Source organism: Natator depressus, chromosome 7 (genome assembly GCF_965152275.1).
Source record: "Natator depressus isolate rNatDep1 chromosome 7, rNatDep2.hap1, whole genome shotgun sequence".
Lineage (NCBI taxonomy): Eukaryota > Metazoa > Chordata > Testudines > Cheloniidae > Natator > Natator depressus.
The window spans coordinates 27,121,538-27,145,409 of NC_134240.1; the positions used below are offsets into that span (position 1 = coordinate 27,121,538).

The window sequence follows — 23,872 nt, forward strand, 5'->3', positions numbered from 1 at the left end:
GTTATGTTGCATGAAGATAGCAGACACCCCACAGCATTTATTACACATGAGGGACTATTTCGTTTTAAATGTGTTCCATACGGTCTCGCATCTGCCCCAACTGCCTTTCAAAAAATGATGTCATTGATTCTGAAGAATCAACATGGAGTTCAGTACTATCTGGATGATATTACCGTGTTTGGAAATACTTCTGAGGAGCATGACAATAACCTGCAGTCTGTACTGAACTGCATCAGCACAGCAGGCCTCCAGCTCAATAGGTCCAAAGGCAAATTTAGACAAACTGAACTCTCCTTTCTGGGGCATACAATTTCACAGGTTGGGCTAAAACCTGATCCAGATCATATCCTGGCAATTTCAAATGCTCCTCCTCCAACAGATTGGCAAACCTTACGTTCCTTCGTGGCTCTTACCTCCTGGTATGCAAAATTCATTCCCAATTATGGTTCCGTCATTGAACCGTTATGGGAATTACTACGGAGAAGTTCAACCTTAGCGTGGACAACGGATGCACAAGCTAGTTTCGAAACAGTGAAAGACTTGATTATACATAGTCCAGTACTTGCACTATTCAGTCATGCATTGCCCACAATTGTAACTACTGGTGCTTCTAATTATGGACTTGGGGCTGTGCTCACACAACTGCATGAGGACAACACAGAGAGGACTGTTGCATTTGCTTCAAGGACACTAAGTAATGCCGAGAGAAAATATTCTACAGTCAAAAAAGACAGGTTTCAGAGTAACAGCCGTGTTAGTCTGTATTCGCAAAAAGAAAAGGAGTACTTGTGGCACCTTAGAGACTAACCAATTTATTTGAGCATGAGCTCACGAAAGCTCATGCTCAAATAAATTGGTTAGTCAAAAAAGAAGCACTTGCTTGTGTCTGGGCTACTGAAAAATGGAGAACTTACCTCTGGGGCCGCACGTTCAAGTTGCGCACAGACCACAGCCTTTTGACGACGCTGCTCACCACGAAAGGACGAGAAGAGCAGGATACCGTGTTGCTCGATGGTCTGCAAGACTACTCTCTTTCAATTATGAACTGGAATATAAGCCTGAAAACCAAAATGCGGTCGCTGATTGCATTTCTCGCCTGCCTTTGCCTTCACCAGATGGTCCACCGGAGGATGAGGATGTAGTGGTTGCACTTATTACAAGCACTCTCACTGCAGTTACAAGAGAACAATTTCAAGCTGCTTGTTCAGCGTGTCCAATTCAACAAAAACTACGAGAATTTCTGACAAAGAGATTGCCCAGTCACCCTAAAAACCGCAACCCAGTTTTGCTGCCTTATTTTAGCGTTCGGGATGAACTTTCTTTGTTTGATGGCTGTGTGCTACAAGGTACACACCGGCTCCTTGTGCCAGAAGAATTACAGTCAAAACTCATATCATCAAGGAATTGTCCAAACCAAACAATGACTACTGGATCTGTATTGGTGGCCAGGGATGGGCTCTCAAACTGAAGCACTCATAAAATCCTGTGTCACTTGCCAAATGCATGATAAAACAGCAGTGGCATGTACCACTCCATTACAGCCTGTTCCTCTTCCTGAATCTGCATGGGAAAAAGTGGTGATTGACATTGTAGGACCCTTTGATACTGCTCCACCTGACTGCCGTTATGCCATCACTTTAATAGACTATTTCAGTAAATGGCCTGAGGTAGTGTTTACATCACAGATCTCTTCTGCTACAGTAATTAAGTTCCTCTCTTCAGTTTTTAGCAGGGAAGGTAACCCCAAAGAACTGGTTTCAGATAATGGTAGTCAATTTACTTCCCTGGAGTTTGAAACTTTTCTAGCACAGAGGAACATTTTACACAGAAGGTCATCCCTATATTACCCTCAAGCCAATGGGAAAAATTGAACAGTTTAACAGAATTTTGAAAGAGAGTTTGCAAACTGCTAAACTGGAAGGGCAATTGTGGATACCCTTCACTACTGATTTCTTGCAAGCATACCAGGCTACATGACATGTCACAATGCAAAGATCACCCGCAGAGTTACTGCATGGGAAATAGATGAATACTAAATTGAACATTGCTGGATTGTTAAAGGCACGACCTGATGCCCCAAATTAGGATGATATGAGAAAAACAGTTGAACAGAACCAAGCAAAGTCTAAGGCTTTCACAGACAAGCGGTGGGGTGCTAAGGAACCAAAGTTTGAGTGTGGTTCCTTTGTTAGAATATGAAAACCTGGAATTTTATGCAAAGGGGACCATAAATTCACAGCTCCTCTTAAAATCATAGAGAAGGGACCTTACACCTATCAACTTTGTGATTGGCAGGTATGTAATGCTTCTTATCTTGCACCTGCCTATGCACCAAGAGCAGATTATGCCAACACCCAGACTGCATTGGATGACTTCACCATAGTACCAACACAACAAGACATTGCACTGGAACCGGGGCTTGAGAGACGGCCTGTCAGACCCAGACGACCACTATGTTATGTAGTATCTACAATGTTTTCAGTGAAATATTTCTGCCAACAGTATAGTGTCTTTGTCATAAATATAAAGGGAAGGGTAACCACCTTTCTGTATACAGTGCTATAAAATCCCTCCTGCCCAGAGGCAACATCCTGTTACCTGTAAAGGGTTAAGACACTCAGCTAACCTGGCTGTCACCAGACCCAAAGGACCAATAAGGGGACAAGATACTTTCAAATCTTGGGGTGGAGGGGAAGGCTTTTGTTTGTGCTCTTTGTTTACCTGGTTGTTCTCTCTTGGGACTGAGAGAGGCCAGACGGAAATCCATCTTCTCCAACCCATCCTAATCCAAGACTCCAATATTGCAACCAGTACAGGTAAGCCAGGCAAGGCGGATTGGTTTATCTTTTGTTTTATGTGAATTTTCCCTGTGTTAAGAGGGAGGTTTATTCCTGTTTTCTGTAACTTTAAGGTTTTGCCAGAGGGGTATCCTCTGTGCTTTGAATCTGAATACCCTGTAAAGTATTTTCCATCCTGATTTTACAGAGGTGATTTTTACCTTTCTCTTTTTTAATAAAATCCTTCTTTTAAGAACCTGACTGATTTTTCCATTGTTCCAAGTTTGGGTCTTTGATGATTTTGTAACAAATTGGTTAGGATATTAGTCTCAAGCCTCCCCTGGAAAGGGGGTGTAGGGCTTGGGGGGCTATTTTGGGGGAAGATGTCTCCAAGTGGTCTCTTTCCCTGTTCTTTATTTAAAATGCTTGGTGGTGGCAGCATATTGTTCAAGGTCAAGGCAAAGTTTGTACCTTGGGGAAGTTTTTAACCTAAGTTGGTAGAAATAAGCTCAGGAGGTCTTTCATGCGGGTCCCCACATCTGTACCCTAGAGTTCAGAGTGGGGAAGGAACCCTGACAGCATTACTGCAGTATAGATGTTCAATACTACTACTAATACAAATTTAGTTTGAGAATAAGTAGACAAAACACGTTATGGCTCCAGATTCATTTTGTTCTCCTGTATTTCAGTAATTGGTCTGTATTGTAAACTTTATTTATTAAATTCAGTACTTCAGGAATTTGAAAGAAAATATTAAAAACAGAGTACCACATTGTGCTCTCCTGTGGAAAAATCCACTCAGGTCCCAGGAAACTTCACGTGGTGAACCTTTCAGAGTTTGTTCCAATCACTGTTACCTCTGTTGAGTCTTCTTCACAGGAAGCTAATGGCAACATGACTTGTGAGGCAGCTACACTGCCAAGCAAGAGAAAGGAAGGCTTTTCATTTAGCACTGAGGGTATATCTGTGCTGCAATTAAACACCTGCAGCTGGGCCATGTCAACTGACTCGGGCTCACTGGGCTGTCTAATTGCTGTCTAGACTTTCAGGCTCGGGCTGGATCCTGGGCTCTGAGACCCTGCAAGAAGGGAGAGTCCCAGAGCCTGGCCCCCACCCCAAGCCTGAACATCTACACTATAATTAGAAAGCCCCATAGCTTGAACCCTGTACGCCTGTGTCAGCTGACATGGGCCAGCTGCAAGGGTTTAATTGCAGTGTAAACATACACAGAGAGGCTAGTTTTCCTTACAGAAGTTACAGGGGGTTGTGAGTAGCATTCCCTGGCTTCCACAGATTTGGACTCCAAGTACTTTCTCCAAAGAGCATCATTAACTCTTGCACAAAACATCTGCAGGGTCCGGAGGAAAGCATGCTGCAGAATGAAGCTGCTGCCTACACCTCCTCCTTCAGAATCCCAACCCAATGGAGTTGGTGGGGGGCTGGGGCAGAGGGGCTTCTAAGAGGTGTCTTTTGTTAATGTATTAATTTGCCTGAAAGGTATAAGGCATGGCAAGTCTTGAAGCTGCATTGTGATTATTTCTGTATGTTGATTGATTTTTCAAAGAACCTGATTGATTTTTCATTGTTCTTAAGATCCAAGGGTTTGGGTCTGTGTTCACCTGTACAAATTGGTGAGAATTATTATCAAGCCTTCCCCAGGAAAGGGGGTGTAGGGCTTGGGGGGATATTTTGGGGAAAGATGTCTCCAAGTGGTCTTTTTCCCTGTTCTTTGTTTAAAACACTTGGTGGTGGCAGCATACTGTTCAAGGCCAAGGCAAAGTTTGTACCTTGGGGAAGTTTTTAACCTAAGCTGGTAAAAATAAGCTTGGGGGTCTTTCATGCGGGTCCCCAGATCTGTACTCTAGAGTTCAGAGTGGGGAAGGAACCCTGAGAGTCTTGTTTCATATTTGTTCCTGTGGTTAGAACAATAATGTTTATTTTAATTGGGAGAGTTTCTTAAGAGAGGAGGGAATGTGGTGTTTAGATGTTGCTTGTAATTATTAGAATTGGGAGAACTGGCTGTTGGGAATCTGAAAGGACAGGAAACAGGAAGGAGGGGGGAGGAGTTGAGAGGCTGGGAGAAAGCTACAGAGGGTGCAGCAGCAGCTTGGTAAAGAGGTTTCCACTTTGAAAATAAAGTACTGTTGAAGCTTGTTAGTACCTTGCCTGGTTGATACAACACAGCCCCGCTCTACTCACCTTCTTCCAGCCTTGTCCAAGCTTTGCACCCAGCTCTGCCCCTGCCTTCCCTGACTGCAGATACCCAGATTCTGACTCTCAGCTCTGATTACAGGCTCTGACTCTAGACTGACCCTTGAGCTCTGACTTCAGTTCTGACCCTTTGCTCCGACTCCTGGCTCGGACTTAGATTTGACCATTGGTCTCTGATTCCTGCTCCAACTGCTAGGCCTGACTGTCCACAGCCCAGTGCTGGGTACTATACAATAAATGGAGCCATTTTGATTAGCAAATTTATCCTGATTTTCTTCATATGTGTTTGTTACTTATAAGTAGTGCCAAATAGTTCGGACAAATACATTTCAAACCACAAGTCTGTTTGCTTTGACTGTTCACTAATTATTAGCCAAGTTGGATTGGTCCCTTAAGAAACATAATATTGTTTCTGCTCCTTGATTGGTTGATAAACATTTAAACAGGATAAAGGCACGTTGGGTCTAAATTTTAATTGGTATAAATGATTATTCACACTAAAATTTGTGAAGCATTCAGGAAGCATCAGCCAATACATGATTGCAGCCAAATGCATAATTCTTTCCATGAGGGAAAGTAGTCCTTCCTGTGCCAATCCATTTACATCATAAAAGGATGAGATTTTATTACCCTTATTTTAACAAAATCCCCCCTCTTTCTTTCTCTCTCTCTTTCTCTCTCTTTTTTTTTTTTTTTTTTTTTTTTTGCTTTTAACTGATAAGAGGAGTTATTTGTAGCAAATTAAGATCAGGGTCTCCTAATAGAAATCTCTTGCATCTAGGAATTCTGAATTAGGGAACACAGCTGTGAATGGCTGACTTTCAGACACCTCTGTGTTATTTCTAATTGAAACAAACAACTGTCTATTGAGACTGCTGCCTACCCTGCTGCCCAGTACTGTCTCACCGCTTCCTTGTACTCCACTGTCTTTCTCCATCTATTGTCTTATACTTAGTCCCTGCCCCAAAGAGCTTACAATCTGTCTTTTTGTTCTGTGTCTGTTCAGGACCAAGTTCAGGGCGGTCCTGGTCTGTGACAAAAGCTTCTAGCTGCTATGGCAATAAAAATAATATTGAGGAAAGTAGCCACCTTCCACTTCTTTTTACTAGGTAGGGGACAAATAGGGTGAAAGCTTTCACCCATATAAACGTACTTCTTGAATGTGGCTTTTAAGCAATATTTCAAAACTTGTAAGGGGTGATGGAAAGAAACCCCAGAATCAAGGACTCTAACAGTTCTATGATCAGTAACTTTCCTTTATCTCAGAATCACAAAGAGCTTTTGTTTGGCACACAATCTTTTATCCCACCGCAGAGGGGCCTCCAAAGACAGATAATCAACCTAAGTTATGTTGTAGCTTACAAAGACCTACAATATGTATGGCGTCTTTCCTTTTATTCTTGAGATAACTAACAATAAAATACACAGTGCGCACAATAGTAATAACAATTGCCTTTGAAGTACTTCAGCATTTTTAGAAAAAGAAAATCAATTTAATAACACCCAGACAATAGTGTAGTCAGGACATTCGATTTGCTGTACTAATGTTCCATGTTTGCAACATCAGCATGTTCCTAAATTAAGGAGACTTGGTTAAAATTCTAGAAAATGTTTCATATCCCCGTAGATGACAGAGCTGAAGAAACAGATAAATTGTCATCACTGTTACGCCACAATGCAGCTCTCCATTTCCCCTTGGCCTGTTGTCAGAGTGCCCACTTTATTTCACTTTTGTCCTTAAGGATGTTTACAGACAAAATAAATGAAAATAGGTTTAATAGTTTCGTTTACCCTTGTGAAAAGGAGGGTGAGCGAAGAGCATGCTCATCCATTATTTATGAAAGAGCCCCAAAGGTATTCTATGGGGCTAAAAGTTTAAAAGTACAAAGATATTCATCTCATGCACAGCATTTAACATGCAGTAGCTTTTTGGTCAACTGTATTGCTTACTGCATTGGTTTTTTAGTAAAACAAAACATAGCATTATTAAAAGCAGATATTTTTATATTTATTCATTTGATAGAGCTAACGTTTTAAACTGTTAATTTAAAGCCAGAAGCTGGGGCTGGAGGACAGGGGATGGATCACTTGATAACTGCCATGTTCTGTTCATTCTCTCTGAAGCATCTGGCACCAGCCACTGTCAGCAGACAGGATACTGGGCTAAATGAACCATTGGTCTGACCCAGTATGGCCATTCTTATGCTCTTATGTTAAAGGAAAAAGCTTTATTTATAGCACTGACAATCATTTTATTTAACAAAACATAACGCCTCATATCAGTAACTGCACTATAACTATTGATCCCATAACATATACTTTTAAGTGCCACATAATTAAGGAGTAATTATCTGGTTACTTTTGTCTGCTAATGTGGGGTATTATCATGAAAGCTAAAACCCAGAAAGTTTCAGGTAATTAATCTTTGAGTTGCTTGTTAATTTTAAGTAGTGCATGAATATCTACAAAGCTGTAGAAATGTTGCTTGCCACATGAAGCTGCTGCAAAAGTTGGTACATAAATGCTTGTAGTTTCAAAGTAAAAACTAAGCGATAATTAAATATTTGTTTGATTTGTTTTTTCAACAATTCTGTCCAGACAATACTTCAGGCAGTAATTGCTGATAAGGATTTCAGCATCATGGACAGTCCTTTGGAACTAGGAGTAAAGATTCCATTACAGTATTTCCTGACTTTTGCATTACTTAAGTGGTTCCTAACACAGACAAAGCCTGTCTTCTAAAGCCAGAGTTGCAATGGTTCACAAGGAAGGAAAGAGCATAGAGAAAATATTTCCCTTCCAAAAAAACCCAGCAAAGCAGGATTTCCACAGAACACTCAAGAACAATAGGAGCAAGATAGACAGCCAATGTGCCAACCCATGTACTACATCTCCAACAACAGGAGTGCCTAGGCCACAAGCTATCTACCACAAATGCTTCTCTTAGACACAAGTGTAGGCCAGCAGAAGATCAAAGAACTGCTTCCACGCTTCTTAAGAACAGCAAACATGCTCCAGAAGATTTCCATCTTTCTCTCCTTCCACCCTCCTCAAACCTGATAGGAAGAATCCTAACCTGTCCAGCAGGATTCCTGTAGGAGAGGACACTCTAGGCAGAGTTTTGGTTCCCCCGAGCTGCACCAGCCAGGGTGGGCTATGGTCCTTGAACTTTACTGGGTAAGTTTTAAGAAACTGAGAACACATATACAAAAATAAAGAAACAACGGGATTAACACATCTACCATAGTGTGCAATGCTTCAAAACCGTACCTTCAATTATAAACATGAAGCCTTCCCTGGGTTAGAGATTAGATTACAGGCCTATGGGGAGTGCTGCAGTTCAGTGAATTTAATGCTTCCCTTTCCCTTTCCAGAGACTGAATGTGCCAAAACATCACCAAATGAAGGCTCTGAAACAGAGATGGTCCAGAAAATAAAAATTATTTGATCCTTCTGGCTTCTTGAGAGTGCTGCCCCAATACATGTGGAAAATAAGTAACCTGGCAAACACCGAGCCAAAAAGATGATATCCAAACCTAACACAGGCTCTGATTCAGGAAAGCATTTAAGCATACCATTGATTTCAGTGGGACTTTAAGTATGTGTTTAAATGCTTTCTTGGAGAGGGTGCTAGAGAACACAAATTGAAATGCATACTGGTAAAAAAAAAAACAAAAAAACCCAACACCACCCTTTTTGAGATGCTCAGATACAATGATGAGGAAGACTATATAAGTACCTAGATAGAGATAGATACATGGACAGACAGGAGGGGGGATGTGTGGAGAAGTGAGATTAAACATTTAGATAACTTGGCCTTCTACAAAGTTTTCCACTCCTATGTAGGAACTCACTTGTTACCTTTTATCATTTCAAAATCTCTTAAGTATAATATTCATTAAGCTGGTAGTCCTCTTTGCTGTGAGTTATGAGTATACAATCAATACCCAGAATGACAGTAGAGGGCATGATGCTGCAAGAAGTTCTGACTTTCAGAGGAGGGATGAAGTGACCGTACATGGTCATTGGAAATGCTCTGGCACTTTAACAAGATTAACTAGGTGCTATGTTTCATCTCAAGGAAAGCTGCTTTGAATTCTTGCCAAAAGAAAGGCACTGGAATCATATTACTTATGGACAGAGAACTATTGTCATCAGTGGCTTATTGAGACAAACTTGAAGAATTTTGTTTTTGTTTTCTTCAAAAACAGTTTTCCATACAATGATTTTCTTTTTATACATTTTAAGTTGTCCTAATGTACACAGTTGATCAATAATTGACAAAATTTCCTACCGTACATTTTAATATAGTAGTGGGAGCAACTACAGATAACAAAAGCATGTGTCTAATTCACTTACTGCTTCAGCTGATATACAAAAGTTATCCTTGGGAATCAAACAGGATGTGTTTTGGAACAGGACCATTCAAGGTGCTGCTTCCGGCAAGAAAGCATAACAAACACTATCCTTGTTAAGAATAATTTTGGTTGCATGTTGGAAAGCTGTACTTTTGTATGAATATATTAAATACTCAGTGGAGCTGGATACACTTGGGTTTTTTTTTTGTTTTTTGGCCAGTGTGCTGTTAAGATCTGTTGTAATGAAGTGGTTGAACCTGAGAACAGTGGAGGTAGTTTGTATGCATATGAGAAAAGTACGAAACAATGTAAAACTCATTTATAGTGTGAAGGTCCAGGTTTTTAAAGTGTTAAGATTCTATTTAGAACTATTAAAAAGGAAAATAAAGAAAGACATTAACAACTCCAGTACCAGAGTCATTCAAACAAAACATGTTGTGTTATTTAAATAACTCTACCAGATATACATATCAAGGATGAGAATGTATCTAAATATATTTGGGTGGGTTGGGTGTTTTTTTGGGGGGGCATTGTAGATTTTGCATAAAACAATAAAGGAAAAAATATTCTCACAAGTAGGAGCAGTCCAAAAGCTCATTTAGAATAGCCTTTCCAAGGTAATAATTCTTCAGATAATGCACAAAACTAGTCTGGCCTCCCCAAATGAACAATATTGCTTTCAGGCCAGATGCTCTCATGGATTAGTTGGAAACAGAGCATTCAACCGTTCTGAATATTATCCAATAGAATTTCTTTACTTTTACTTAAAAGTATTATCAGTAAGAAGCAGATTTTCAACCAATTACCGAATGAAATATTTCTGTGATGATTATTAATACAGTGCTCTTATGAATGATTATACAGATCTAAGAAAAATTACCTTTTGCTTAAGGCAAGAAGATGTATAGTTTGAAAATAAAGGAGTAAAAATGAAAATGTATATGACAAAAATGGGTTTTCATTCTCATCATTTTTTAAAAAAAAAAAAATTTTTATTGACACAAGAAAAAATTGGCAAAGGATCCTACGAATAAGTTTATCAGTTATGTTTATTGAATCTGTCCCTCTCTATGTGTGACAAGATGTAGCAGCTGCCACTAGATATGGCATATTATCATCATTTAACATTATTAGTGTATGGGAAAAAAATCCTTATTCAACAAGGTAATTAAGGGAGACACATGCTTAAGTCCCATTCTGAATTCGAGCCATAAACATTTTCTTTGGGCCCATCCCTGTCTACCACAGTATCTAAGTGACAAATAAGACATAAGTGCTAGGAAAGATGAGAAGATGGGGTAGAAAGTAAACAAAAAGAAAGAGGTAGAAAAATTACAGCTCAGTTTAAACATACACCTTACAAATATCAGGAGTGTTTAAGCGATCTTGTAAAGCAGCACAGACAAGGTTTTCATATCAATGACTGAACATGCTGGGGCACAATTTTCAAGCAACATGTACTAAGCTCCATACATGAAAAACCTAAGCAAACACTGCAAACTGGATTTTTTAGTTTGGAGGGAATTTGACAATATCAAAATTTCTTCCATGCAGGAACACAGAAAATCAAAACATTTTTAAAATTTCCCAAAAAACCAAATTTTACAAAATTGCAGTTTTGGTCAATCAAAATGTTTTGCTTTGATAAATTGAAATGTTCAGAGCTGATCTCAACTTTTTTTTATTTTATATTATATTTTATAATAAAAAGTCTGAAAAATTGAAATGAAAAGTTGTACTGAAATGGAAAATCAGAATGTTCAGTTTCAAAATGGTTGAAATGGAATGCTTTGACATTGCTTTTTTTCAATTTTCCCTTTGAAATGAATTTTTGTCAAAGGAGACGTTTTTAAACGTTTCACTTTCAACAAACTGGAATATTTTTCCTTCAGAAATTTCATCGGAAGATTTCCACCCCACTCTAGTTAACATACAACGCTTTTGAAAATGTACCTCATTTAATATTAAGGAAAAAATACTGCCCTGGAGCAGTGTGTTCTCTGCTATAGGACTCCTACCCACGCTGGGCCTCATGGCGGATTAGGGAGAAGAAAGTTCCCTAAAGCACATTTGTAAAGTGCATCCTGACGTGCAGCATCTGTGCTAGTTATCAGTGGCCCAGATATACTCCTTCTTCTGCACACAATGGCTGTTTGGGAACTTAGCACAAGGGTTTGCAAGGTTAACCAGATTTCTTGACTGTTATGGAGAGATCCTCCCATATTGCTCATACAGGCGGGAAAGAGGCTCCTGATGCCCTCTCCCATTTAACAAGAAAAAGTTCAACGGACAGCAAGATTTAGCCCTAACCCTACGATTTAAGAAAACATAAGGCCTCAACAGAGAACACATGCTTCTAACAGAGCCCTGAGATCTTCTATATAGACTAGCATTTGCTAGATATATCTAACAGCTATCAGAAAACACAAGAAGAAAGTCGAGATGCACTGAAGTTTATAGTTCTGGGAGGAAAAGCTTTTCATCACAAGATACACTTGGTAAAAATGGCACTATTATATTTCCTCATTATTTCTAAGCATCTGACATGGCTTTTTTAAAAACTTAGAGCTATTTTCAGTTTGTATCGTCAATCTATTATATCCAAACTGGAGATGAGAAGATTGGGGAAAAAATGCAACAAATGCTAATTCAGATTCAAAAGATAACTTAGCGCCAGCCATATGCCTCATCTTCTGTATTTGCTCAAGCAGCTAAGTTTTATTAGGGTTGTTACTCACAAAAAGGCAAATTTAATTTTAAATGTGCAACTATTCACTGCAAGCAAATTTTAAACTATATATATAATTGTAATATTTGCAAGTAGGGCTGTGTTGATTAGTCTCATAAATCATCGAATCAGGGAAGAGAAACACCGCTACATGATTTAATTAACTAAACAATACAGCACGAATGTTGAAATTCATAGATCAAGTATTCACAACTAACTCTTCACAGGCTATTAATACAGGTTGAAAACTGTCCACTGACAGCTTTGAATAAAACTGAATAAGAATAAAATGGAGGATTTTGTTTTCCCCATACATATACTTTGTAATTTGAAAAGATGACAACTGAAAAATAAATCATTTGTTTAAAATGATTAACTCACCATAATCACATCCAAGTTATAGTCTGTTACTTTATCTCAAAACACTACTACAGCTGGGTGAATATTGGGGAAGCCACAAATATTTGTTTACATATTTTAAACACAAGCATTTTGGTACAAGTTTAAATACAGACATTTGTACAAGTTTGCTGGCTGGAATGTTTATGGAAACAGAGATTTTTAAGCAAATGTTAGAGAGAATACATGGAAAGTGAATTTAGAATTCATAAGCAAGATTATTTGCCACAGAAGCCCAATTCTAAGAGTAACACTGAGCCAGTTAGGGAACAAAACATATCCTATGATAAATCTAATAAAAAACAGCTAAAATTTTTAATACTCAAACTTCTGGCAAACAAGTTACTATATAAATATTGTATTATTCCCATAATTATTTGGTGAATCATTTCAATTGACAGATACATATAAGAAAAATCACAATTTGCTTGTAGTTAATTTGTGAACAGAAACATAGTTGAAAATCTTGCCATTGAATAAGTTATTCATTATTAATTCTTTTCCATGCTTTAACAATAAAAACAGAGGTCAAATGGGGGAAAAAAACCTTATTCTTATATAACTAGACATAATACATTAAAAAATTTGCCTGATCAACATGCACCTCAGAAAATTAGGGAAACAAAATCAAAGGTCAAGTATGTCTATGTCTGAAGTGCAAATAATTTCTCCTGGATGAAGCATGAAGGTGTTTCTTGAAGCATGCTATTAGATATATAAAACATTTCTGTTACATTTCAGCTTAGTTGGCAATTGAGATGCGACCCATCCAATTATGAGAAGTACACATGCAAATGTTGACATCCAAAGAGATTTCTTTAACACAGTACATTCCTTTAGTCTAGACTAATCACAGGTAAGGACACTGCCATATGAAGCAACAAGGTGACTAGGGCAAAAAATTAGTCCCAAGCAAACAACAAATATTGTCTTTTTTATTATTTCCACTGAGCAAGGACTAGCTCCTCTTCTCAAGAAGAATATTATTGCTCTCCCTACAATATGCAAATAAAATCTCATGTCTGCATTCTTGAACAGATTCATGCCTCTCAATGGGTACTTGCAAAGGCACAAAAGTCATGAACTTTTTTCTCTAGGGAGGGGGAGTTACAAAAGGAGTGAGCAAGGTTTCTGAAGAGGGGAATAGGGCTTCAGATGCTTTTAGTCACTAATGGATATTCTCTGAATCAAAAGCTCTTAACCAGTGGGAAATGGCAAAAATGTGTGTCATTTTTCCCTACATGAAATTACAGTAATCAGCATAACATTTCTAAGACTATGCATAGAACAGAAACAGTAAGACAGTCTCATAATCTTCCATTTTCTCTCACTCCCCAATTGTTAATAAATGAGGTTTAGTTCAGGTAAAAAGGAAAATTAGTATAGAAAATAAATGAAATTTAATAAGCGAAAGAAACTTTACTAAAAATCACATGTCAAAACATATTCAGATATGTTAGGTATTATTCCATGCATTGTTGAAACCCCAGGTTTCATTTTCATATTAATCAACAGTATACAGAGCTAATATGTGACTGTGTGTATATATGTGGTATATAACACATCAGCGAGATTGACATACAAAATCCTCCTTAAAACATGGTTGTTCTATAGAAAAGCAAGGCTCAAAAACAAACTGCAAGAGAAAAGAAAACTACTTAACATTGGAATGCAATGTATATAAGAGTCTTTTTCAGCTAGGAACTGCAAGAGGGCCCAGTACCAAAAGCATATTAATTGACAGGCTAGTTATGTTTGTTTGGGCAAATTTCCTCATCAAGATATATAGAGCAAAATAGATATTTTAACTAGATCTACTGTCAATTGCTAACTCTGTCCCTGACTCTGCCATACACAAAAATACAAGTAAGTGCCATATTGTCTCCTGTTCTACCCATATAGTATGTCACTTGCCCAATGTGAGCCACAACACACAACACAATCTTCTCTGGCTCCTAAAAGCAGCATGCCATCACTGCATTCTTTATAAACGTTTCAGGAGAAAATGAAGGTAACATTTCCATTTTTAATGATTTCTCTTTGAGGAAACATCATATAATCCTAAAAACAGACCCCAGAGGTAATGATTTCCTTAGTACGCTGTTATCCTGAGAAGGTTATACACTGAAAGGCCACCTCCATCCCTAGACAAGATCATATAAGTATTGTTTTTGTCATTAGAGAAACATCCATCCATCTAAGTAAATTATTACAAAGACGTTTAAGAAACTTTTCATTAGATATACATTTATCATGGATAAAGAACATTCAGGTTTTCCATCAAACAGTGTCTGTATTGTACTTACCTTCCTGTCCGGCCAGTTGTACTTTGCAAATATTGTATCATACGTGTCCACAGCACCATCAGTGATCAGCATTATGGCTTGACTGCAAATACTCCCTTGTCCTGTGTGATTGAACTGTGAAAGGAAACAGTCATTTGAGTAACAGACTTAAATGCCGGTTTCAGAGTAGCAGCCGTGTTAGTCTGTATTCGCAAAAAGAAAAGGAGTACTTGTGGCACCTTAGAGAAGTGCGTAGGTCCTATAGAGAAGCTCTACTGAGCCCAGTGAGTAGGTTAAAGAAACATTCACATAATTTTTGTAATCTTTTATTATATATGTATTCATCTATTACACTACACTTTGTATAATAGAAGAGGTACCATTTATTATTGTGTCTCCACAGAGTGGTATAAACAGTCTGATCAATTAGAAGATACACATTCATAAATACAGCATCCTTAGCATTTTCTCTATCCCCGCAAAAAACAACCCATTAAATGAAAAGCCCATATGGAACCAAATCCTCCAGTTGAGTACTATGGAATATCAGAGGGGTGGGGTTTTGTTTGTTTGTTTTGTTTTTGTTATCACAGTAGACATAAGCTACTCAAGGGAGGATTGCATTCCTTAAGGAATCTTTCCCATAAAGTTTTTATTTGGGGGAAATTTTAGTATTTATATATGCATATCTTCAAATTTACCAGGCTGTCATACAACTCCTAGTGGATACCTCATAACAACTGTTTCCTCTTCTATTACACAAATACCAAAGTACAAGACCATAGTATCTAAGTGACTTGCAAATATTATTCCATGTATCAATTGGGGTATGTTAAGAAGCAATATCATGCCAATTTTACAGATGAGGAAATGTGGCACAAACTCAGATAAATTAAGTCATTTTTCCAAGGTCACACAGGAAGTCATTTCCTGATCCAGGAATATATCTTGAGTCTGAATCCAAGAAAATGGGAGATCAGTGTTGACAAAAATGTGAAATGGATTTAGTGAAAATCAAGAAGTGATCTGATACTGAATTTTGCAAAACCAGAAGAGAGAGGCTGGAGGAAATGAGTGCTCCAACACTGGAAGGAGAGAAACAACAATAATATGGAGAAAGAAATTACCAAGCATGGACTTGCCGGACAACCAAAAGCTTTATTCCAAGGAGGAAACAGAATATTCCTTTCCTTTATTCCATTTATGCAAATGGCAACTGAAAGCCCCAAAAGGGAAATTAGTGGTGATGAATCACATGCAAAATGTATTGGTAGATGCAGTGATACAGGATAAAGATCAGCCACAAATGGAAGAAATATAGAGGACAATTATGAGTGAAACAACACCTGAAGAAAGTACTGGAAATATTTAAGATTTGTTGATTGAACAAATAGAAGACACTGAGCACTGACCAATGCTGCAAGGATGAAGACCAGCAAAGACTATAGGATATAGTACAAGCACTGGACGAAGCTCTCAAGGAAGCTGTAAGACTAAAACATGTTAGTTGAACAATATAATTTATGCTACAGCAACAGTAGCAGCTCAACGGTTTCACATCAAGCCAGTTGAGGATTTGAACCACTGGAAAACTCCCTATATTGAAGAACTCCCATGAAAACAAAGGTTAAACCAAAAGATTAAGCTTCTACATCAGGATATCAGCCTACTGAATGAATTTTAAAATATCATTTGAAGAGAAAAGAAAAGTGAATGGCCCTGGAGATGAAATATGAGCTCAATGAAAGAGATTTGAGAGTTGTGAAGGAACAATGCAAATAGAAACTGATCACTGAGTCACAGGTGTGGAAGATATTCAGCACAAAGCTATCAATATCAAGAGAACAGAATCTTCACAAGATAACCTAAGAGATTCTTTGATCAGATCAACATGGGGAAGAATATTAGTGCTAATGGAAGGAAATTTGGTCTGAGGACATACACTCTGCTGTCTCATTTGTTGTATTAAAAAAGTGAGAGAAAAATTTAAAAGCCACATAACAGAGGAATATACAGGAATGTCAAAGACAAAAATAGAGGAGGTACTAAGAATGAAAAATCAGAACGCATCCAGACCACATAGGATGCATGGAGTCTGCCTGAAATGCCTAACAACTCTCCATGATTGTTTACTTGAACAACTTAATAAATGTTTCAGAATGGACGTCCAAGATGGTGACAGGGAGAATCATGCATATTAAAAAAAAAAAAAAAAAAAAAGGGGAAGGAGGCCACCGTGATCCCAATCACAAGTTTACCAACTATGTGGAAAGTTCATATGGCAATTCTGGATAGTGTTAGCATGCAATGGATGCTGCTTCCTGAACAAAAAGCTGAACAGTACACACGAAAGGCACTAAGATCACCTCAGGCTGAAAAGGACAAGACATGGAGAGGAGGTACATCCAACTACATGACGGAGGAAAAGGGTCTGCTATTGGTGAATCAAGCAATTGACAATGAAGAATAACGTTGAAATCAATGAGTCAGTCAGAGTAACAGATCTGGTTGCAGTAACAAGCAATGGCCAAGTGTGCATCCCAGCCCAGAAAGCATAGAAGAAAAGAGAAAGCAAATCACCAAAGAAAGACTCAAAAGATTTATACAGAAATTAATGAAGGGATACTGGTGGTGAAGGATCGTACCCCTTAGTTATAGAGGATAACAAACTCATGGCTTGTAGAAGGATACCTCTAAAGAGAATCAGAAAGCCTCACTATGAGAGCACTAGAGCAGTCCTCAAGGCTTAGTTATGAATGAAACAAAATTGACCACCAGAACTCCTCCCCAAACTGCAGAATGTGTTCCCAAAAGGAAGAGATGGTTGAGCATGTGCTGAACCCCTGCAGGAGCCTGGCTGGGAGAGAAAAAAAAGGTTACTCACCTATTTTGTAACTGTTGTTCTTTGAGATGTGTTGCTCATATCTATTCCACTTACGTGTGTGCGTGCGCTGTGTGCACGGATGTCAGAAACTTTTCCCTAGCAGCTACCCATCGGGCCAGCTGTGGAGCCCCCTGGAGTGGCGCCAATATGGTGCTCTATATACGATCCTGCCGGCCCCTTCCGTTCCTTCTTGCTGGCAACTCCGACAGAGGGGAAGGTGGGGGGGAATGGAATAGATATGAGCAACACATCTCGAAGAACAGTTACAAAAAAGGTGAGAACCGTTTTTTCTTCTTCGAGTGCTTGCTCATATCAATTCCAGTTAGGTGACTCCCAAGCCTTACCTCGGAGGTGGGGTCGGAGTCAAGGTATTGCAGACTGAAGAATCGCCCTGCCGAAGGCCGCATTGTCGCAAGATTGATGGATGATGGCGTAGTGTGACGTGAAGGTGTGCACCAAAGCCCACATGGCAGCCTTGCAGATTTCCTGAAGAGATACAGGCGCCAGGAAGGCTGCAGAGGAAGCTTGAGCTCTTGTGGAATGAGCTATAACAACAGGCGGAGGGACATTTACCAAGTTATAACAGGTACGAATACACATGGTGATCCATGAAGATATCGGCTGGGAAGAAACTGGAGCACCTTTCATTCGTTCCGCTATAGCAACGAACAACTGGGTCATCTTGTGAAAGGGCTTTGTCCTATCTATGTAGGAGGAGAGCGCCCTTCTGACATCTAGTGAATGCAGCTGCTGCTCTCAAAGATTGGCATGCGGCTTTGGATAGAAAACTGGCAGGAAAATATCCTGGCTGATATGGAAACGGGATACAACTTTTGGCAAGAAAGCTGGATGAGGCCTAAACTGAACTTTGTCTTTATGGAAGATGCTATATAGTGGCTCACACGTGAGAGCCCGTAGCTCAGAAACACATCGTGCTGAGGTGATGGCCACTAGGAAGGCAACCTTCCAGGAGAGATAGAGGAGCAGACAGGAAGCTAGCAGCTTGAAAGGGGGACCCATGAGGCAGGAGAAGACTAAATTAAGGTCCAAGGCTGGCACAGGGGGCTTCATCGGGGGATGGATCTTTTCCAGCCCTTTTAGGAAAAGTCCCACGATGGGGTGTGCAAACACGGAATACCCAGAAGCTCCTGGGTGGAATGCCAAGATAGCCATGAGGTGGACCTTAAGAGAGTCGAAGGCCAGATGTTGGTCTTTCAAGTGCACTAGGTAATCTAGGATGCATGGGATTGAAGCCTGAAGTGGAAGCACCTGCGTTGGGCACACCAAATGGAAAACCTTTTCCACTTTGCTTTGTACTTCATCCTGGTAGAAGGCTTGCGACTTTCCAGGAGCACCTGTCTCACCAAGTCCGAACAGGCGAGCTCAGCCTGGTTCAACCATGGATCCTCCAGGCCATGAGGTAGACAGACTGTAGGTCCGGATGGAGGAGACGACCGTGATTCTGTGAGATGAGGTCGGGAGTGAGAGGTAGACGCAGCAGGGCCCAGATTGACAGATCCAAGAGAGATGGGTACCAGCACTGGCAAGGCCAAGCCGGGGCCACCAGTGTGACGTGTGCCTTCTCCCTGCGGACCTTGAGAAGGACCTTGTGGACCAGGGGGAATGGCAGGAAGGTATATAGTAACTGACTGGACCATGAGATCAGGAAGGTATCTGCGATTGATCCCAGACCGTGACCCCGGAAGGAGCAGAAAGTTGGGCATTTCCTGTTGACCCGTGTGGCAAACAGATCGATTCGGGGAAACCCCCAGCTGTGAAAGACAGAGTGGATAACATCCGGGTGGATCAACCACTCATGAGTAAGGAAGCGTCTGCTCAAGCTGTCTGCCAGTATGTTCTGAATGCCCAGCAGGTATGAAGCCTGGAGAAAGATGGAATGGGCTAGACAGAATTCCCGTAATAGGAGGGCTTCCTGACAGAGGAGACAATCGGGCTCCGCCTTGTTTGTTTAAATAAAACATCGCCATGGCGTTGTCTGTCAGCACCACTACACAATGGCCCTGCAAGTGGGACGGAAATGCTTAGCACGCGAGACAGATAGCCCTGAGTTCTTTGATATTGATATGTAGGGCCAGTTCCTCTACTTCCCATAGACCTTGAGTCGTCAGGCTTCCGAGATGCGCTCCCCAGCGCAGCGCGGACGCATCGGTTACCAGGATCAGAATGGGCTGGGGAGGGTCAAATGGGACCCCAGCGCCCACCATGAGGGGGTCCAGCAACCAATGCAGGGAATCAAGGATGTGCCCCGGGATGGTGAGCACCATGTCCAGACTGTCGCGACCCGGGCAACATACATACGCCAGCCACACCTGTAGGGGCCTGAGCCGCAATCTGGCATGCTGCACCATGTAAGTGCAGGACATCATGTGGCCCAATAGCTTGAGGCACTACTTCACGGTGGTAGTGGGGAAGTTGCGAAGACTGGTGATTATATGTGCAATAGCTAGACGTCAAGCCTCTGGGAGAAAAGCTCTCGCTTGATTTGCATCCAGAACCGCTCCGATAAATTCTATTGTTTGGGTCGGGGCAAGAACTGACTTGTTGACATTAAGAATGATACCCAAGCGGTCGAACGTGTCCTTGACCAATTGCACCTGTGATTTCACATGCTGGTGGCACCGGCCTCATATGAGCCAGTCATCTAGATACGGGTAGACGTGCACGCAGTGGCGGCGAAGAAAGGCTGCGATGATCGCCATGCATTTGGTGAAGATGCAGGGAGCCATGCACAGGCCAAACGGGAGGGCTGTGAACTGATAATGCATCTTGTTCACCACGAAATAAAGAAAACATCTGTGAGATGGAGTGATTGAGATGTGAAAATAAGTGTCCTTCATATTGAGGGCGGCATACCAGTCTCCCGGATCCAGTGAGGGAATGATCATGCCCAAGGAGACCATGCGGAACTTCAAGTTGACGATGTACTTGTTGAGCTCCCTGAGGTCCAAATTGGGCTGTAGACCTCCTTTTGTCTTGGGAACGAGGAAGTAACGTGAGTAAAAACCCTTGCCCGTGAGCTCCTGAGGCACCTTCTCCACAGCCCCTAAGGCGAGGAGGGATTGTAACTCCTGGATAAGGAGTTGCTCGTGAGAGAGGTCCCTGAAGAGGAACGGGCAAGTGGGGAGGGAGGGTGGGAAGGAGCAGAAGTAGATAGAATAGCCCGCCTCTACTGTGCGGAGGACCCACTGGTCCGATGTAATAAGGGACCATACATGGTAGAAGCAGGATAAACGGTTCAGGAAGGCAGGATAACCGGCTGGGATATGGACTGGTAGTCCGTCCTCATGCGCATCTTCAAAATGGGGGCTTAGGGCCTTGGTGGTGAGAGAGGCTTGGACTGCCCTTGGCCCTGTCCAGACGGAGGGTGCGATGGTCTGCGCCTGGTGTATCTACTTCTCCTGTGGGTGAGGAGGGCCAGATGTGGATGTGCCCACCACCGCCTCATCAAGTGAAGACGAGGAGGCGGCGACTGGCAGGATTGGGTCCGAGACAGCTCCTTGGTTCACTGGTTCCGGTTCCTCCTGGGCACTGGGTGTAGCCTCCACCAGGGGTGGGGCTGGATCCAGGGTTTGTGTGGGGTGTGGAGGAGGATGACTGATGGTTGCCTCGGGAACACAGGACCAGAACATGATGGTGGATAGACACCTGGAGGGGCACCCTGGGCTTGGTGGTACGCCCAGGGAATCCAGAACTGCCACTTGGGTTGGCACTGGGGCGCCGAAGCGTCCTGTCTGAGACTGCCTGGACCTGATCAGGGTGCCTCTGATGCTCCCGATGCCCTGCCCGACCTGGGAGAGGGTGACTGGGAGTGGGACGGCGAAGGAGAAGCGGTACGCAGCGCTGGGGGGCGGGGGGGTTCCGCGTCCCCCGATGGGCAGGATGGGTACTGTGCGGAGTTGCAGGACCCAGACGGTGATCTATGGTGCTGTTGTGGGGAGTGGTACTGAGAGGTCGACTGGCGCCAAGATGTTGGATTTCATCTTGGTGGGTAGTGACCACAGGAGTGTGACCGCGACCGGTGCTGTGCTGGGGGACGGTGCCACAATGGAGAGCGGTGCCGTGCCAGGGACCGGTGCCATGATGGGGAGCGGTACTGCGATTAGGAGCGGTGTCGCTGCGTGGAACAGTGTCAGTATGAGCGGTGTAGTGAGGTCTGACCTTGACTTAAACCTCATCAACCTTAAACATCGACCTGTCAGCCGATAACCACCTCGAGCTGGAGAGGCTCAGAGGATCGGGGCTGCGAGAACAGAGCTGCGAGTTGGACCGGTGCGGAGTATGGCAGTGCCAGGACTCAGAGCAGCGCAGTGGAGCTGGTCTGGGAGCAGGCAGCCCAAAGATTGCCAGTTTGCCCCTTGTGGGTGCCAGGACTCAAGATAGTGTGGGCCTCAAGCCTGGAGACTTAGGCACTGTAATATCAATGAGGCCTCTGGCGGTCTCAAGGGTGTCAGGTGTGGAAGGCAGCGTGACCTCCTCAACCTGGAGATGCAAGGAGTCCGGCGGTACAGGGCTTCCTGGGGAGGTGGGGGCCCGTGGAGGACGAGGCCTACTGGGAGAACTGTCGGCCTTATTCCCCTGGTCTGCACCGTGTTCTGATGGGGGTGCGATTACCGCCTTGGACCTTCGCGGGAACTTCTCCATGGCCTGCTTCTTGTGAGTAGCCGGAGAGTGAGAACGGTGCCAGGGGGAGCACTTTTGGGCCCCGGGGGACCGCCAAGCCCTAGAAAGGCATGCAGAGTCCTTCTTCGGCGCTGAAGATGGCACCGCTGCAGGTGAGCTCCGCACCGAGACACTCGGGATCAAGCATTGAGGCGGATGGAGAGCAGACTCCATGAGGAGTTGTTTAACTCTAATGTCCCTCTCCTTTCTAGTGCGAGGTTTAAAGGCTTTGCAAATCTTGCACTTATCCGCCTGATGGGATTCTCCCAGACACCGGAGGCAGGAGTCATGAAGATCACCCATGGGCATGGACTTGCTGCAGGAGTCGCAAGGTTTGAAGCCCTGGGATGGCATGCCCGGGGGCCCCGAAGGGCATTCGTTGAAGGGGAAACCCCTTCAAGTGTTAACGACAACACTTAATACTAAAGATAACAGATAAACTCTTGACTCAAAATAAAGATAAGTAGAGAAGCTAGGGAGTAGTGGAGCACTTGCGAACAAGAGACCACTGTTCCAATAACCGTCACTGGCGTAAGAAGGAACTGAAGGGGGGTCGGGCTGACAGGGCTGTATATAGAGCACCATATCAGCGCCACTCCAGGGGGCTCCACAGCCGGCCCCACAGGTAGCTGCTAGGGAAACATTTCCAACATCCATGTACGCAGTGCATGCACACACCTAACTGGAATTGATATGAGCAAGCACTCGAAGAAGAATATATGAACAGACACAACGAGGTTGCCAAGTGTCTGCTTTGGAGCCTCTGTGGCAAGGTCTCATTTAAATGAACCATGTGGAATTACAACCACTTATTCGAAAGCGCTCTAGAGAATGAAGAGGCTAAGATTTTATGCGAAATGGCAAGTTTCACAGACTGAATGCTGCAGGCAAACAGGACATAGTTGTTACAGAAAAGAAGACAAACAAGACAATGTTAATTGATATTGAGATACCAGCAGCAAAAAAACCAAAAGATTGTGAAGTATGAAGAACTCTGCCACAAAGTGGAATGATTATGGAAAACTAGAACATAGACAAGCCCAGTGATTATTGGAGCACTTAGAGCGGAGGTGGACAAACTACGGACCACAGGACCATCCTGCCCTGCTCCTGAGCTCCCAGCCGGGGAGGCTAGCCCCCGGCCCCTCCCCCGCTGTCTCCCCTCTCCCGCAGCTATCGCCGCTTGCACCCCCTCCCAGGCTTTCCAATAAGCCTGTCCCGCTGCTCTGGGCAGCATGGTAAGGGGGCAGGGGGAGTTGGATAAGGGGCAGGAGGTCCCGTGGCATAGTCAGGGGGCAGGGGCCTGTTGGATGAGGAAGAGGTTTGTGGGGGCAATCAAGAGACATGGAGCAGGGGGGTTGGATATGTGGTGGGGTCCGGGGGGGGGGGGAGTTAGGGATGGGGGTCCCAAGAGGGGGCGGTCAGGGGACAAGGAGTAGTGGGGGGGTTGGATGGGTCTGGGGGCCTGTCGGGGGGGGGTGTGTGGATAGGGGTCGGGACAGTCAGGGGACAGGAAGCAGGGGTGTTGGATGGGGGTGGGGTCCTGGGGG

General features: G+C 42.6%; 1 protein-coding gene across 4 annotated transcripts in view; it reads right to left on the reverse strand.

Moving 5' to 3' along the window:
* CACNA2D3 (calcium voltage-gated channel auxiliary subunit alpha2delta 3) overlaps nucleotides 1-23,872 on the reverse strand; it is an 869,947-nt gene that overhangs the window by 328,800 nt on the left and 517,275 nt on the right. For all 4 annotated transcript variants that reach the window (XM_074957772.1, XM_074957774.1, XM_074957773.1 and 1 more), the window contains one exon: nucleotides 14,780-14,893. In XM_074957772.1, coding sequence (XP_074813873.1) covers nucleotides 14,780-14,893 — 114 coding nt within the window. The remainder of the gene's footprint in view (nucleotides 1-14,779; nucleotides 14,894-23,872) is intronic.